The sequence below is a fragment of the Acinonyx jubatus genome, chromosome D1, assembly GCF_027475565.1.
Source record: "Acinonyx jubatus isolate Ajub_Pintada_27869175 chromosome D1, VMU_Ajub_asm_v1.0, whole genome shotgun sequence".
Taxonomy (NCBI): Eukaryota; Metazoa; Chordata; class Mammalia; order Carnivora; family Felidae; genus Acinonyx; species Acinonyx jubatus.
The window spans coordinates 91004694-91020819 of NC_069390.1; the positions used below are offsets into that span (position 1 = coordinate 91004694).

At 43.5% G+C, this 16126-nt stretch overlaps 1 protein-coding gene across 1 annotated transcript; it reads right to left on the reverse strand.

Annotated features, from left to right (window-relative positions):
• Positions 1-733: 733 nt before the first annotated feature.
• Positions 734-13969, reverse strand: EI24 (EI24 autophagy associated transmembrane protein). The gene is made up of 11 exons (XM_027036861.2): positions 13822-13969; positions 11057-11167; positions 7508-7653; positions 6561-6621; positions 5663-5729; positions 4967-5091; positions 4527-4646; positions 4062-4173; positions 3281-3392; positions 2808-2882; positions 734-1877 (listed from the first exon to the last, which is right to left on the reverse strand). The coding sequence occupies exons 2-11, from the start codon at positions 11096-11098 to the stop codon at positions 1715-1717; spliced, it is 1023 nt and encodes a 340-aa protein (XP_026892662.1). The 5' UTR covers positions 11099-11167; positions 13822-13969; the 3' UTR covers positions 734-1714.
• Between the last annotated feature and the right edge of the window lie 2157 nt (positions 13970-16126).

Genomic DNA, 16126 nt, shown 5'->3' on the forward strand with positions numbered 1-16126 from the left:
GATAAGCATCACTTCATCCACTTAACCTCCCACCCTTCCAAACTAAGACCAGCTTAGTTGTACAAACACAAATTTCAGGCAGCAAAGATGCGGCCACTTAAATAACTATGCCAATTGTAAAAATTTAATCTTAAATAAGGTAATTGCTGATGAAATATGAAGATCTTTATCAAACCACCCCCACAGCAACCTGGAAGTATTTCTCTGCAATACTACTGTCAAATGACCAAAGATATCACAGATGAATATTGGAAGGAAACCTTATTTTAACTATGTCATTTACATTTTCTTGTGCACAATCTGGTAACAACACCCACTTCCAAGATGCCCATTATTTTAAAACCTTCTATACTTTGAACTTGCTTTTATGTCTCTCAGCAATGAATTTTACATCCTTACTGTCTGGTATGTAATAAACGTTTCTGTGAAGCAAATGTCTAACCTCTTGCCAAATGCAAACGTTCAATACACTGAAACCTAAAAGCCTCTCCCACCCTTCCTGAATATGCAGGAGACATAGATACATACAGACTTTAAAATAAACAATTCCCAATTCTTTCACAAGATGTAAACATGATTATAATCACACACTCCGCACTTTCTTAGGGAACATTTTTTAGGACTAATCTCTCAAAACCACAACCAAATTATCCAAGGCAAAGTCGTGTGTTCCACTTAACCTTTTTTAACGTTTCACAAGGTGATGACTGTTGAAAATCCAACCATTACACACTTGTGGGAAACCAGCTCACGTTTAATTGTGACATTTTAAAATTGGACAAGTGTTTTGACATCTGCCCCCCTCCCCCATATTTAGTCTCTAAAATGACAGGAAAACACCAACCAATCACAGGCTTAATGGGTTTAATAAATTTACCCCTTCAGTTCCTATCTGCAGCACCCAGGATTCCTTTGAAATTCCAGACAGACCCGGAAGCGGCCAGCAGCACACTTCGGACCTCCAGAGTTAAAAGTGCAGGTTCTCTGAGCATTCGGTGTTGTGTGGCACTTGTCCGAAACTGGTACTTCCCTACAGCTGGGGAACTTTCGGTGTACCAGTGGAAAAAAGCTTTTCCCCTTCAAGGGGAAGAAAATCACTCCTCAAGACCCAGCAGATCTGGTTGTGAGGTCTTTCCTCCTGTCCCATCTCTTCGGGCTTGTTTTTTTGCAGTGGAGCAAGAGAGACCAAAATCTAACCTGAGTTACAAGAAACAAGACAGTGATGGCTATAAAGGGAGTGACCCGGAGCAAATGAGATGCTCCTTCGCCTCCCACATCCAATATATGTGCTTCACAGAAAAACAACAAAAAAGTTAACAGGTCCACAAAATACAACAGCTAGAATTACAAAATCCATTCATCCAGAGGGTGGTGGAAGGCAGGAAGAAGGGGAGTTGGGAGGGTAAATGGCACAGGGAGAAAAAAAAGTATTCAAATCAGTCCAGGCACGGGGGCTGGCAAGTGCTAGAAAAGAGCTGCAGAAAAACCTGTGGTCCATTCAGACCCACCGATGTTAGAAATCCACATACTGGTGTCAGGAAGATTCTGCCTTATGCGCACCAGAGACAAAAATCCCAATTCCTCAGAGAGAAGGGAGTATGCAGCGGGCCCTTGGCAGAGCGGGTCCTGCCTTCTCTGGCAGAGGAGGTGACAAGGAAAGGAGCTCCTACAGCCCTCTTCTGATCCCGCCCATCCCCTCTGGGTGGCAGGCGACTCAGTGGCCTGCAGCAGCCTTCAGTTTGGCAGGAGACGGATGCGGTGAAGGGAATTTCTCAGCAGAGGTTGAGCTACTCAGGGCAGACTGCAGGTAGACCGTCTTGTGGAAAAGTCTGTTGCTTAGGAAAACCACCAAGGAGAAGAGGCGCAACTGGAAAAGGCTGAAAGGAAAGAGACCCGACTTGTTAGATCCCCAGCTGCTCAAACTTCGTGTTTTCACTACTTGACAGCTTATTTTTAAACTTAAAAATTTAGGTTAAACATTTTTAAATGACATAGGGGGAAATAGGAGAACTGAAATTTGATCAAGGAAGGACAGACACGAGACACATGGGTTAACAGGCAGCAACCAAAGAATGCACTGGGTCTGATGCGGTCATAAGTACGACAGAATCACCACTGGGAGTGTCAGGCTTCGAGGAAATAAAGTTACATTTCAGGTTAATTCTGATTTGAGGAGTACTTGTCTATGGCTGACTTCAGAGTATAAACATCAAGCCATGTCTGAAGACATCAAATACTACATGTGCTCCATTTTCAAGAGTTTCAGGGGACAGCCAATTACAGAGCCTGCAATTACAGTGAGCAAGAGTGAGCCAACACCCAAAGCAGATCTGAAATGTTTAATACATGTATCCTCACTGACTTCAGCAAAACTGATCAAAGATTAAACTTTTTTTTTTAAACTTCAGGAGTGCTATTATTATTGCTGAAGATTCATAGTACTTTTACTATCAATAAACTCATGTAGCCAAATCACATAGCCCACTATAAAAAGTTGGCCATTATTACAAAAATGGACTTACCCATAGGTGTTTACAAGTGCCTTATGTTCAGTGAACTGTTAAATTTTAAGAATATGTGTAATTCTTTGTAATGTAATGTGCATATATGCCTGGGAAAAATTGGCGAATCCATTCCACAAGTGTTTTTCTCTCATCATAGTGTGTATTAATGTTTTCCTACAATGTAAGAGGCTATTTTTTAAAAACTCTCATTCCTATAATTGTGATGTTATAGCCCTGATTCTTTACACAGACAGATAGCTTACATTAGTTACTACATTTTAGCCAACACTGGCTAATACTTACTATGCTTTGCCAGGGGTCTTTGCTTCATTGGCGCTGATAATGAATAGAGGAAAGAGGATGGAGAAGAGGCAGCCACTGTAAACAGAAGGGAAATAGTCACCTTCATGACAGCCAAGACTTTGGAAGGGATATTAGAGAAGCCCAAAGTTCCCTTGCCTCCAGAGCTAACATCATGGCTTGATGAAATCTTAATGTTTCAAACATCTCCAAAATTTTTTTTTTCCTAAGCACCAGCTACTTTTAACACTGCTCCAGGAGGCAACATAAAAGAGTATATATGGCATATAGAATCATGCAGGCTAGATTTTAATGCTGACAAACATCTGACTATCTGTCAAGGAGAAAAAGTCTACAGACCTGACAGCCAAGTAAGAATGGAAAATGCCTACCACAGGAGCAGGTATACGGAAGGTGCTCCCTACAATGAGTCTTTATTTTTACTAGTCCCCATCAAGTCCCTCAGGTCAAATTACCTGATAATATATGAGGACTGCATTGCTGTGAGGAAAGCCAAGGGCAAACCAAATCCAAAGTAGTAAGGCCAATTCCTTTCTATGTTTGACAACCGCTGATGCATTTCAATTCCTAAAACAAGAGAGCTGATACAATTAGATCGCTTATTTCCTTTTAGTCAAATGACTACATAGAAAAATTATTTGAGGTCTCAGTTTTAGGTACAGATCTGTCATGTAGAACAGTTAAAAAAAGCATACAAATTGGAATTGTTTGAATATGGAAAGGCTTCTGTGCAAAGCTTTTCAGTTCAACAATCACAATTTCAAAGCTGCTAAGAATCATGAATTACCTCATCAGCATCCTTTGTCATGATGAGTCCTGAACAAAGGTATCAAATAAAAGGGCAGCCATTCTCTAGAAATCAATTAACCTCTTCCAAACATGGGACACCCAGACAAATATGCCAAGGTCTTTTAAAACATCCCCAAAAGAATATGAAAGCACTGACATCAAATAATTTCTCTAATTCAGAATAATGCATGCTCTTTTATGCTATCGCATGGCTCAGTCAGAGCTACATCAAATTAAGCAGCATAAAGACAATGTTACATTGCCATATCCCCCAGCATCAAAGTTAAGGGTTAAAACCCCTTAAGTGAAAATTCTCTCTTGCCAAAGAGGCTACTTCCTTCCAAAGATGGTTTGCCAATGGCCTAAGTATTGAACAGTTTAAGAAGTCTGCTTCGCAGCACTTCTGGACTGGACATCCTACTTCTGAGTTTCTTTACACAGACTCACCTTTATTGAACCAACGATATTCAAAGCAGTACAGTGAGTAGAGAAGGGACATATGCAGAAGACTAACCAGTTGACCAACAAGGTGGATGGGAAAGAGACTCACAAACATCCCCTGAAGAACAAATATGGAGAATCTTAATTCCAACACTTCAGAGAACTAACACTATTCACCTGCCACTGAGTCCTCCCCCTCTGCCTAGATAGCCTCACAGATGCTCCGTAAGGGTCTCAACAGCAGGAGAGTGGACAATGCCCATGAGCAAGGAAGAGCTGGTAAGTTCGTGTTGCTTATCATTTTAGGATTTTTAAATTCTCTATTTGTTTCTGTGAAAAAATTATTTAAAAAGCATTACCTCCCATAAAGCTTATCTGCCCCCGTATAAATGCAACACCCTGTCTTTGTGAAGCTCCCTCTGGTGAATCCTTTTTCAAAATTTGCCCATGTACCCAGAAGGCCAGTCTCACCTGGATGAGGAAAAGAGCCTGCAGCAAAAGGTTGAAGAGCATGTCAGCAATTATTTTGCTGACACTAGGGAATGGGTGAGGCTTCCTCCCTGACACCTCAAATGCTAGGTCAGCTATGTCCTGTAACAGAGAAAGCAGCTCACCAAAACATGAATAAGACGGCTTCACTATCCATTCCCAAAGCTAAGGCCACTGATCTACCATTAGATCCGCCAGGTGAGAAAAGCCCCCGGACATCTGGCCATGAGATGCTTTTGCGACTGCGACAGTAATTCCATTTTTTTTTTTTACAAGAGCACAAAAATCACCACTGGCTGCATGACCGACAAAGGTTAAGGCTATGAAATCGTTCCTGCATGGCCACCACTCACAGGCTAAAACCTGCCACCCACCAACCCATCATGCGGCAGCACCCAGACTCCATTCTCTCCTGGACCTACCTGAAACCAAATGGCATTGACAACTTTGCTAAGCACAAACAGAGGAAGTACCCAAAGAGCACTGAAAATGGACGTAAGGAAGAATTCCAGCCACGACCAAACATCTCCATGTAGTGATGGATCACCTAAGAAAGGGGAAAAGAGAGTTGTCACTGTAACTGGAGAAATGAAAAACAAAAAAGACCGAATACGGAACCCCCTACTTGGTGACTATTCTCCCTCACCACACACACACACACACACACACACACACACACACACACACACACCCTGTGTTTCTTTCCAGCACACGACCATGACTACTTCAGATAGTTCTCCTCTTCGTAGACACATCAAATTCTAGCCACAGCTCTCATTGGAATAGTCCTAGATATGTGCTGCTTACCTTGAGACAGACCCGCTTACCGGGTGCTGACTGACACATCACAGACCTTTGACAGTACACAGTATAAAGGAAACTACCTGGGTTTAAATCCCAGCTCGGCCCCTTACTAATAGTTTAACCTCAGGTAACTAACTTCCATTTTCTCATCCACGAAAATGATGTTGGTAACAGTACCCACTCAAAGGGTTGTTGACAGGCTTGAGCTAAAAACAGCTAAAGCTCCTGGAACAGGGAAGTGTTCGGTAAACTGAGGGAGACAGGGACAATCCCTTGTACCTCCGCCCCAGGCACCCAGGAATGCATATACTTACCAATAATTTGGGCTGTTACTGACTGGAGTACAGGAATAAACACTCGATAAAACAAGAGGAGACTTAACTAAAGGAAAGAATAAAGTAAACATTAAAAGCTCTTCTTTAAAAAGAGTTCCAAGTTTCAGTGTCATTTTCCAGATGGAGGTGCCTTTTCAAGGAGCCCTGAAGAGGCACCAAAACTTGACCCGTTTCTACAGCCTAGTCCTTCTCTAAGGTACAAACCTGACATTGCTTGTAAAAACAGAGGGTCTTAGGGACACAGACAAACATTTTAAATAATATTCAGACCAAAATACAGGCACATACTAAATACATAGTAATATTTTATTAAGCAAATATCCGAAAACATCTGTGAAATGTTTGGATTAAGACAAGTTGGATTACATGGAATTCCAAGTCCAAAAAAAAAAAAAAAATCTCACTACCCGTTCTTCAAAGTACTCAAATTTCGCTTAAGCCCGTGTTGGCTCTCAGTTAACTCTAGGCAACATTTTCTGGTGTGGGTTTTCAATAGTCATCAATTCTAGTAGAATGATAAGACCAGGTGCAAGGATAACCTTGCTCTTGTCCTTCTGCCTTTCCCTTCTGATAGCTGCTCTTCTCCAAAATGCCCCATGTCAAGAGAAACTGTTACCGCTAACATTAAAACTTGTGAATGAGTCGTTTTTTAAAAATGAAGTGTATATTCAGGGCTATCCCTGACATTTACATACAAGTGTTCTTTGAGTGGAAATAAAATCATTGCAGATGTACAGATTCCCAGTTATGGTTTAAGCATGTATCAGTAGGTGAAAGCTACTTGTCTCAGTTTCAAGAAAAGAATTGAAAGCTATTAAGAGAGCAACAATCTGAAGATGCTTGTAAGGCACCGGGCATTTGAGGAAAAAGAACTCACCCAGAATACTCCACCATTCCAAGCGCAGCACTGGAAAATTCTACTAACGATACGCGGCTCACTGGAAAAGACCACATGCATTCAGCTAATATGGCACACAGGCCATTTCCAAATCATCATTCACTCACTCACTCACTCACCATTACCTTTTGTTGGTTACCATTATTTTTCCAGCACCTACTGTTCTCTCAATGTTCTCCCAGTGTCAATAAGAAATGGTTAAAAATATTTCTTAGGGGCTCCTGAGTGGCTCAGTTGGTCAGGCGGTTAAATGTCCGACTTCGACTCAGGTCATGATCTCATGGTTCCTGAGTTCAGGCCCTGCGTTGGGCTCAGCACAGAGCCTGCTTCGGAGATCTGTCTCCCTCTTGCTCTGCCCCTCCTCAACTCGCCTGGGAGCGCTCTCTCCTGTGCACTCTCTCCCCCTCTGTCTCAAAAATACATGAACATTAAAGAAAAATATTTCTAGGAAAACAGATTCTTATAATTATTATTTGCAGTTCTCTATTCACCATTCTGTCTTTTTAAAACACCATGACATTATTTTTTAAATGTCAGTTTATATAAATCTCTGCATTCTTTTTTTTTTAATTTCTTAAAATATTGATTGATTGATTGATTGGGGGGGGGAGGCGGCTGGATCCCTCGACCCTGAGATCACAACCTGAGCCAAACTGAAGAGTCAGACACAACCAACTGAGCCACCCAGGTGCCCCAAAACACCATGATATTCTGAACAAGCATTATTAGTAGACCCTAGTTTAACTGAACGTGGGGAAAAGAAAAAGAGTCACCCGTAACATTTTTTTGGAAAAAAAGTACAAAAAACAAAGGGGATACTGAAACTCTAATTGACTATATAAGGTCTTCATTCTACACTAAGGACCAGCCACTTTCTGAAGCGCCCTCCCCCTCAGATATTTTCTGACATCAGCCCCCGCTGTTACCTCTCTTGTTTCCTTTCTATACTTTGGGCTCTCCTCTGTGCCAGGACACTGCTTGCCCTTCTTCGACGCTGCTCCTCTCTCTTTTGCTGAATCCGAGCATCGAGCTTTGAGATGGTACAAATTCCCCAGATGGAGTCTTTGATTCCCTGTATTAAAGAGGGAGGAATACACATCAGGAGACTTTCCAAAATTACATAAAGTGAAATAACAGTGGAAACTATTGAAATTTCTCTGCTACATGGCTTAAGGGAGACTTAATCTTTTGATATAATTCAAAATTTATAGGAGTTGTAAGAATAGAACTTCCAAATATCCTTTCTCCAGCTTTGCGAAGTAATAATAAATGTGGTGAATTAATTATTTACACATATGCATTTTTCCTATATCAGAATGTGTATTTCTAAGAATGATATTCTTCCATATAAACACAAGTTACCAATTCAAGAAATTTAATACCGAAATACTTGAATCTACAGTCTATATTCCAGTTTCTCCATTTGTCCCAATAATGCCCTCTAGGGCATGTTTACCCTTCACCGTGTCAGAAATCAGTTCAGAATCATATACTACCTTTAGCGGTCATGGCTCTTTAGCCTCTTTCAATCAGAAACAGCTCTTCAGCCTGTCTTTCTTTTTGAAATACAGAGGCCAGTTATTTCATGCTATTCTCTCAATTCAGGTCCACTCACAATTAGACCCATGTTGCCCCTTTTGGGGCAGGAATATCACAGAAGTGCTGATGTGCCCTTCCCGGTATTACATCCAGAGACACATGACATCTGTCTGCCCTTGCGAGTCATGTTAATTTTACATACTCAGTCAAGGGGTTGTCCAGCTTTTCTCCACTATATGGTTGCAAACTTTTCATCTTGCAATTAATCAGCTATGGGTGGGCAGACAGGGCTGAGACCAGGCAAGTATCCTGCTCAAGTTCTCTGCCCTAGATTTAGTACCCACTGACAATTCTTGCTCAAACCAAGTTTGAAGAACATGGTTGCAAAACAGTGGCTTTCCAATCCCTCTACACTTAAGACTACAGAGCCCAGTATTGCCCTCCCCTATATTCTTTCAGTATTAATCAAATGCCCCTAGTATGTCCTCTATCCTGTGCTAAACTCTAGTGATACTGAGGACAAATTAAACACTGGTCTCTAGAATGACCACAGATGGAGAAAGACACAAAGAAATCATTACTATAAAATGTGAACAGCTGGAGGATAAGAGCATGCCACATAAGACAGAGATAATATGGCGGTAGAGCTGGAGAAAAAAATGTCCTTAAAGAGTGTATGAAGGGGGAGAAGGTTAAGTCTATTAAGACAGTGACAGAAGCTCTTGCCAACCATATTGGAAGAGCTCCAATAGCAGAAAATTGTTAGTGCTACAACCTCCAGAATTGCCTATCACCCAGCCCCAAAAACTACACTCATTTATCCATCCATTCACCCACACATTAAGCATCTTCAATAAGCTAGACATTGGTCATATAAAAATGCTCAATAAATGTATAATTTAGCAGGAAGAGTATACAACCAAAAAACGACAAAAAAAAGTTTAAAATATGTGTCCCAAAAAGCTTATTTCCAGGGTAGAATGGTAGCACTGGGGTATTCAACCTCACAAAGAATAGGAAGAAAAAAGACATTCTGGAAGCAAAAGCCAATCTGGACTCAAAAATGGCATTTTTACCTATTGTTATTAGCTAAAACAAACTTTAGATATAACTCCCAGGATACATAAAAATGGGAATGGGCAAATGATTATGTACTAACCACTGATAGCATAAATTGCCAGTGTGCACCTGATCTTACTAGTCTTATTTTGCTTTTAACTTCTAAATCTTCCACAAATTGTTTAAATATTTAAGGTAGTTAAGTTTAAATGGCTGAGGGCCTTGTATGTGCTAGAACAATGACAAGATCCCCACCTCTGAGATGTTTACAGTCTACTGGGGCAGACAAACATTAAACAGTACATTGTACACCTGATTCAGGGTTGGAATTTTACAGCACAAGAATGGCAAGATGAGGAGGTAAAGGTATTAAAAGTAGATCTCATTGCATGAAGTCTCTTTGACCCTTCTGAGATACTCCAATTCCCCCTCTTTTACTCTAAAATGTAATGAACTTTTAAGCACTCCCACTGAGCAAGGACCGCCCCCATGTTCCCCTCCACCCCCCCCCCCCCCCCCACCAATTGAAGGGACCTCTCTCTTGCTCCCAGGAATACAGCTACATGGGCTACAACCAGGGCATTAAGTCTCAGACATCCACTATGATGGAATTGTGTGCTATTGGTTAATTTGGGTTATTAAGTCCTAAACAGATCTTTATGGGACATTTTCCTAGAGTATCATCTGCACCATGTAGAATGGGGAGAAAATAGGTTCTGTAATGCAAATATGAATAGAGTAGGTAATAGAGTAGGTAATGTTCATTGTTTAATTTTGACCAGTGGACCAAGGTTACATAACATAACATTAGGGGAAGCTGGTGAAGGATATAGGGCAACTCTTTGTACTATCCTGCAACTTTTGTGTAAGTCTAAAATTATTCCAAAATGAGAAGTTTTTTTTTTTAATATAAGTATCAGTATACTTTTTTTTGAGAGAGAGGGCAGAAGTGAGGGAGGGGCAGAGAGAGAGATAATCCCATGAGGGGCAGAGAAAGAGGGGGGGGGAGAGTGGGGGGAGGGAGGGAGGGAGGGAGGAGGAGAGAGAGAGAGAGAGAGAGAGAGAGAGAGAGGGAGAGAGGGAGGGAGAGAGGGAGGGAGGGAGAGAGGGAGAGAGAGAGGGAGAGAGGGAGGGAGAGAGAGAGGGAGAGAGGGAGGGAGAGAGGGAGGGAGAGAGGGAGGGAGGGAGGGAGGGAGAGAGGGAGAGAGGGAGGGAGGGAGGGAGGGAGGGAGGGAGAGAGAGAGAAAGGAGGCTCACCCGAAGCAGGGCTCGTGTTTTACCCGAAGCGGGGTTCGTGCTCACCTGATGCAGGGCTCGAGCTCATGAATGTGAGATCATAACCTGAGCCAAAGTCAGATGGTTAACGACTGAGCCACCCAGGCGCCCCCAAAATAAAAAGCTTTTCATTTCTTTATTTTAATGTTTATTCATTTTTTGAGAGAGAGAGAGCACAAGTGGAGGAAGGACAGAGAGAGAGGGAGACACAGAATCCCAAGCAGGCTCTAGGCTCTGAGCTGTCACTACAGGGCCCAACACAGGGCTCAAGCTCATGAGCCATGAGATCATGACTTGAGCCGAAGTTGGACGATTAATTGACTTGAGTCCCCCAGGCACCCCCACTAAAAATCTTTCTAAAGAAAAGGCTCTGGAGCCAAACTGACCAAGGTTCCAATACTAGAGACATGCACTAGATAGGTCTCTCAAGCTTCTGGAAGATGCAGGACAATACTTACTGTCCTGAGTAGTATGGATGAGAATGAAAACCTGCATGTGAAGAACCCAACAAATAAAATAAAAATTCCCAAAAAAACCCTAAAGGATTTCCTAGTCGGTTTCTGTAGCAAAAAGATCAAGAGATTACTTGATGACATACTTACCCTGGCAAGGTCCTGGAGAAAGGTTTTGACACTGTCAGCCATCTCTTCACCACCCAAACTACTAACTACACAGGAGAGAGAAGCGTCTCAAAATCTTTCATCATGAAGGACCTGGAAACAGATGGAAAATAATGGGGCAACAAACAGTTATCTTAGAGGTAAGTTACCTCACGTACATTTCTACACGATGATGTTTTCCATGTATTTACATCTCTACTCAGAGTGCAGAAGATTCCAGCACTCCCGTAGATACACAGTGAACTAAGATAACACCTGCAACAGCTGAAACCTGAAATCAATACAATTTTTTTCACGTTTATTTTGAGAGATAAAGTAACCACGTGAGCAGGGGAGGGGCAGAGAGGGAGAGAGGAAGAGAGGAAAAGAAGGAGAGAGAGAATTCCAAGAAGGCTCCACGCTCAGTGTGGAGCTGGATGTGGGGTCGATCTCACAATCGACTGGGGACCCAGGCGACCGAAGCAATACAAATTTTAAATTACTTCCCACTCTTTCACTTTTATATGGGGTAAATGTGCTCTTGGACCAGGCCTCCTTAGGCCTTGAAGTCCCTAACTATCCCTTCTACACTTCCCAAATACTTGAGGATTTGATGAGTGATAATTACATTTCAGTATCCTCCTAAGCGATTATTTATGCTGGATGTATAACCTCAAACACTTGAATGAAAACACAAGAGCAAGATGAAAGTTCTAGCAAGAATTACTAAATACTATAATTCATGCACAGGATCCTCTGGTATACAAGTGAGCTTAAGGTACAATGTGAAACTGCCCACCTAGACCACCAAATAAGCCTCCCTCTGTTTTCAACTTTAAATATATACATATATATACACACAATTTTTTTTTAACATTTATTTATTGTTGAGAGACAGAGGCAGAGCATGAGCAGGGGAGGGGCAGAGAGAGGGAGACACAGAATCCAAAGCAGGCTCCAGGCTCTGAGCTGTCAGCACAGAGGCCGACAGGGGCTCGAACCCACAAACCGGGAGATCATGACCTGAGCCGAAGTCGGATGCTCAACTGACTGAGCCACACAGGCGCCCCTATACACACAATTTTAATATGCACGCAAGAAACGGTGGACTATAAACTGGGCCAAAAAAGTTCATGTATATAAACATTCTTTAAAATACTGTAACTTTTTCATTTTATGCATTTCTCAGGTGAATGAGAAATCTAGCTTCAAAAATTATGAGAGACTTTCACAAGCATCTTGTATAAAACTCAACTCTCAAAACACAAGCACATTTTGTCACATATATAACCACTTCAAACTGTACCTTGACCCAACTGGACTAGTGCCACCCAGAACCAGAAGAACAAGGAATATAGTGGTAGGAAGGCAACTTTTACAACACCATATGTACCATCTGCTCCTGAGGTCAAATCCCATTACTTCAGAATAAAGAAGTTTCTAGGGTAAGAAACTTCTGTTAACACTCCCAGTTGAAAACAAAAACACCTCACAGTGACAGGATAACTCGCTGCCAGGTGAATAATAACTGTTCAAGGATGATACCAGTTTGTAAAGACTATCACGGATTCACTCTTAACCAGCTACTTTCTCATCTATAAATTAAGGATCTTAAAATTCTCCATTCGTCTTTTGAACACAAGATATAACATGAAAATGGTAACTTCTATATAAACATAATCCCAATAAACATGAACTAGCCTGGGAATTTAAGGAAGCCAATCACTTAGTCTGGATTTCTCACAGGGCACGAAGCACGGCAGTTCTAGTCCAGCAGAACAGCTGTGTTATCTGAACCGTGGCCATGAACACCTGGTTTCTGCACGTACAAGTGGCAGGTTACCTAGTGGCCAACAGCAGCCTTGGTAGGACAAGTCACTTCAATTCTCTACAGAGACCCTAACAGCCTTCCTTCAGGAATTCTTGGTGATTGTCCGGTTTGACAAAAACTGAAGCATGGAGAAAAACAGAACTTGACACAATTTAAGACCACACAGGAGGAACGTTACAACTGAGCTGGAAGGAATGAAGATGCATCTGGTTCCCATCATTTTACAGCTGGAGGAACTGAGTCTCCGAAGTTAAATGGCTTGCTCAAAATCACAGCAAATGAAAGGCTATTACAATCTTCAAAACCCTGGTGTTCAGACCTTCTGTCGGGACTCCTTTTTCCTCAAGCTTTGCAATTAGTTTAACCCGAGCCATCCCATGGACAACTTCTGAACCTAGATCTACAGACGGCCATTAGATTCTCAGCAGTCATTAGAACTTATTAAGCATCTACTGAGGCACATTCCTGTCCTTTCATTTCTAAGCCACCAAGCCCGGAAAGCAGGAACCTGTCCTAGCCCACACCAGGTGCAGAAAGGGTGAGCATCCTCACGTCTCAAGGGGGCTCCACGGATTGCCCCGGGCCCACGGGCTCAGACGCATCTTCGCCTTAGCTCCTTGCCAATTTCGACCGGAAACTAGTCTCCTCCCGCAACCCAGCCGTACACGAGGTGCGGAGCACGCTCACCTCCGGTCACACGCAGAGCTAAACATAGACGCGCCGCACCTGGGGCAGCGTCCCGCGCCCCGGCCCGACCCCGCTCGGGCCCGCACCTTCCTGCCAGGGGTCCCCTCCAGGAGCCCCTGCCCGGAACCCCGCACCTCCGCGCTCGGGGCCTCCCTGTCCTCGCACGCCCTTACCGCCCCTGCCTCGCAAGGCCCCAGCCGCGCGCCCGCTACGCGGCGCCAGGGGCCTGGCTCGGCCACTCTGCACCTACCCGGCCGCTCCGCCGCCCGGCCCCTCGCCCACCGCGTGTCCGCTCGGCTCCTCCTGGCCCCTTCACGCCCGGCCGCCAGCTCCCGCCCGGGCGCTCCCAGGGCCGGGGCCGCTGCGCCCGAACTGGGCATGCCCGGGCCGCACGGGGCCGCTGGGAAGTCGGGCGGGCGCCGAGCCGAGCGGAGACGATCCGAGCCACGCCGCGCCGCCCGGGGTGGCGGGGGCGGGGCCGCAGCGGCGGAGGGGGCGGGGCCAGGCGGGGCGACTGAGCCTGGGAAATGCAGTCCGTGGGCCGGGCCTCGCCCGTCCCGCGCCGCGTGCGAGGAAGCCTAGGACCGCCCGACGCGCTTCCCATACCGCTTTCCTCATCCCGTCCTTCGCGATACCTCATCTTGTTCTTTGCCCTCCCCGGTATACTCCTGCCTGGTTGCTTGTCCTTCTAAAACCCTACGAAACCTAACAACAGAACGAAATAGAGGTCACCTTGGTTTATCTGGTTGGAGATTTTTGTAAGCAAAGGGTACTAAGCAAGATGGGTTTAAGTCAGGATCATCAAGAACAAACAGGACAAGCCGCTGTGCAGTTTGGCTGCATTAGGTGTATACTCTGACGGCAAAGTGATGGTTGAGATTAAAAATTTAAAAATAAAGAAATAAAACCTTTTCATCTCCATCCCCACCAGTCCATTTTTACCCCAGGGATGGCCATTCCTTGGGATCCACATTAAGCCTCACCTGCAACCTTTTTCTCTTCTATTCCAAGCCTCTTAAATCTCATTTCCTATTTCTTCTTTTCACTTCCTATTTTCCTTTACCTCTAACTGTGCTTAGAGCTGCTAGTGCTAAGATCACCTCTAGAATCAGATTTTTACCACTAGAAGCTATTTAGTGCAACCTCCTATGTGTAGGCTATGAAGCCCAGGTGTCAGGTGACTCACTCAAGGTCAGTGGCAGAGCAAATGCCCAGGACTCCTGACCCTCTCCTCAGTTAAGTGGGCTGGGAGTTGTCGACCTCTCTTCTCCTTGGCCCAACTTCCAGCCCCATGCCAAAATAAGCCTGTTAAAAAATAGTTTGGAGACAAAAAGGAAGCAACTTAAGGACTTGGTGGTTGGATGAAGAGGTAGAGAGAAGGGCACATGAATGCTCCTGTTTCTAGGTTGGCTAACTTGATGGATAGAAAGGTCATTAACTGACACTGGAAATGCAGGACAGGTAAGAATCATGGAGGAAGACAAATTCAGTTTTGCACACGTTGAGTTCCAGGTGCCTGCCATATATACACAAGTGGAAATATTTCAGTAGGCAACTGGATCTGGACTCACGAGAGAGATATGGGTAACAATACAGATCTAGGAGTTGTTGGCATATAGATGATAGTTGAAATGACAGAAGTAGAAGAGATCACCCAAGGAACCACATAGAAATGAAGCAGCATTGGGGCTATTCAGTCCCTGGAGCAGGCGAATCTTGATCTCAGGGCTGTGAATTTGAGCCCCGTGTTGGATGTTGAGATTACTTAAAAAATAAAACCTTCAGGGGCACCTGAGTAATTCAGTCAGTTAAACATCCGACTCTTGATTTCGGCTCAGGTCATGATCTCACGGTTCCTGGGTTCAAGCCCGGAGTCAGGCTCTGCACTGACAGTGTGGAGCCTGCTTGGGATTCTCTGTCTCCTTCTCTCTCTCTCTCTCAAAAAGAAATAAACATTAAAAAAAAAAACACAAAAAACCTTTTATAGGAAAAAAAGAAAGAAAGAAAGAAAGAAAGAGAAAGAAATGCAGCAGCATAAACTGAAGCCATGGGTATAATAGCTTTTAATGAGTTCTGTGAGTCTTTCTAGAAAATTATTGAAACTAGGGAAGTTCTTGGGAACTCCTGAACTTGCAAGTGGTGTCAGAAATAAGGGTGCTTTTGTAGACTGTGCTCCCTCTAACTTCACAGTTTACCAAAAGGCATACAGAGGAATATTCATAGCAGCACTATTTCCAACTGCCAAATTCTGGAAACAACCAAAACATGCATCAACAGTAAATGGATTAAAAAATGTTAGCATATTTATAAGGCAGAGTACTGTATGAATGAAAATGGATCAATCTTATAAATATTAAATTGGGCAAAAGAAACCAACACAAGAGCACGCATACTGTACATTTCTACTTATAGAAAGGCAAAAAGCAGGCAAAACTAATCAAGGTGTTAGAAATCATATTAATGGGTACATTTGGGAAGGAAGGGGGAAGGGATATGAGGAGGACATTTGGGTTGCTGGTAATGTTCTATTTATTGATCTGGGTGGGAGTTACATG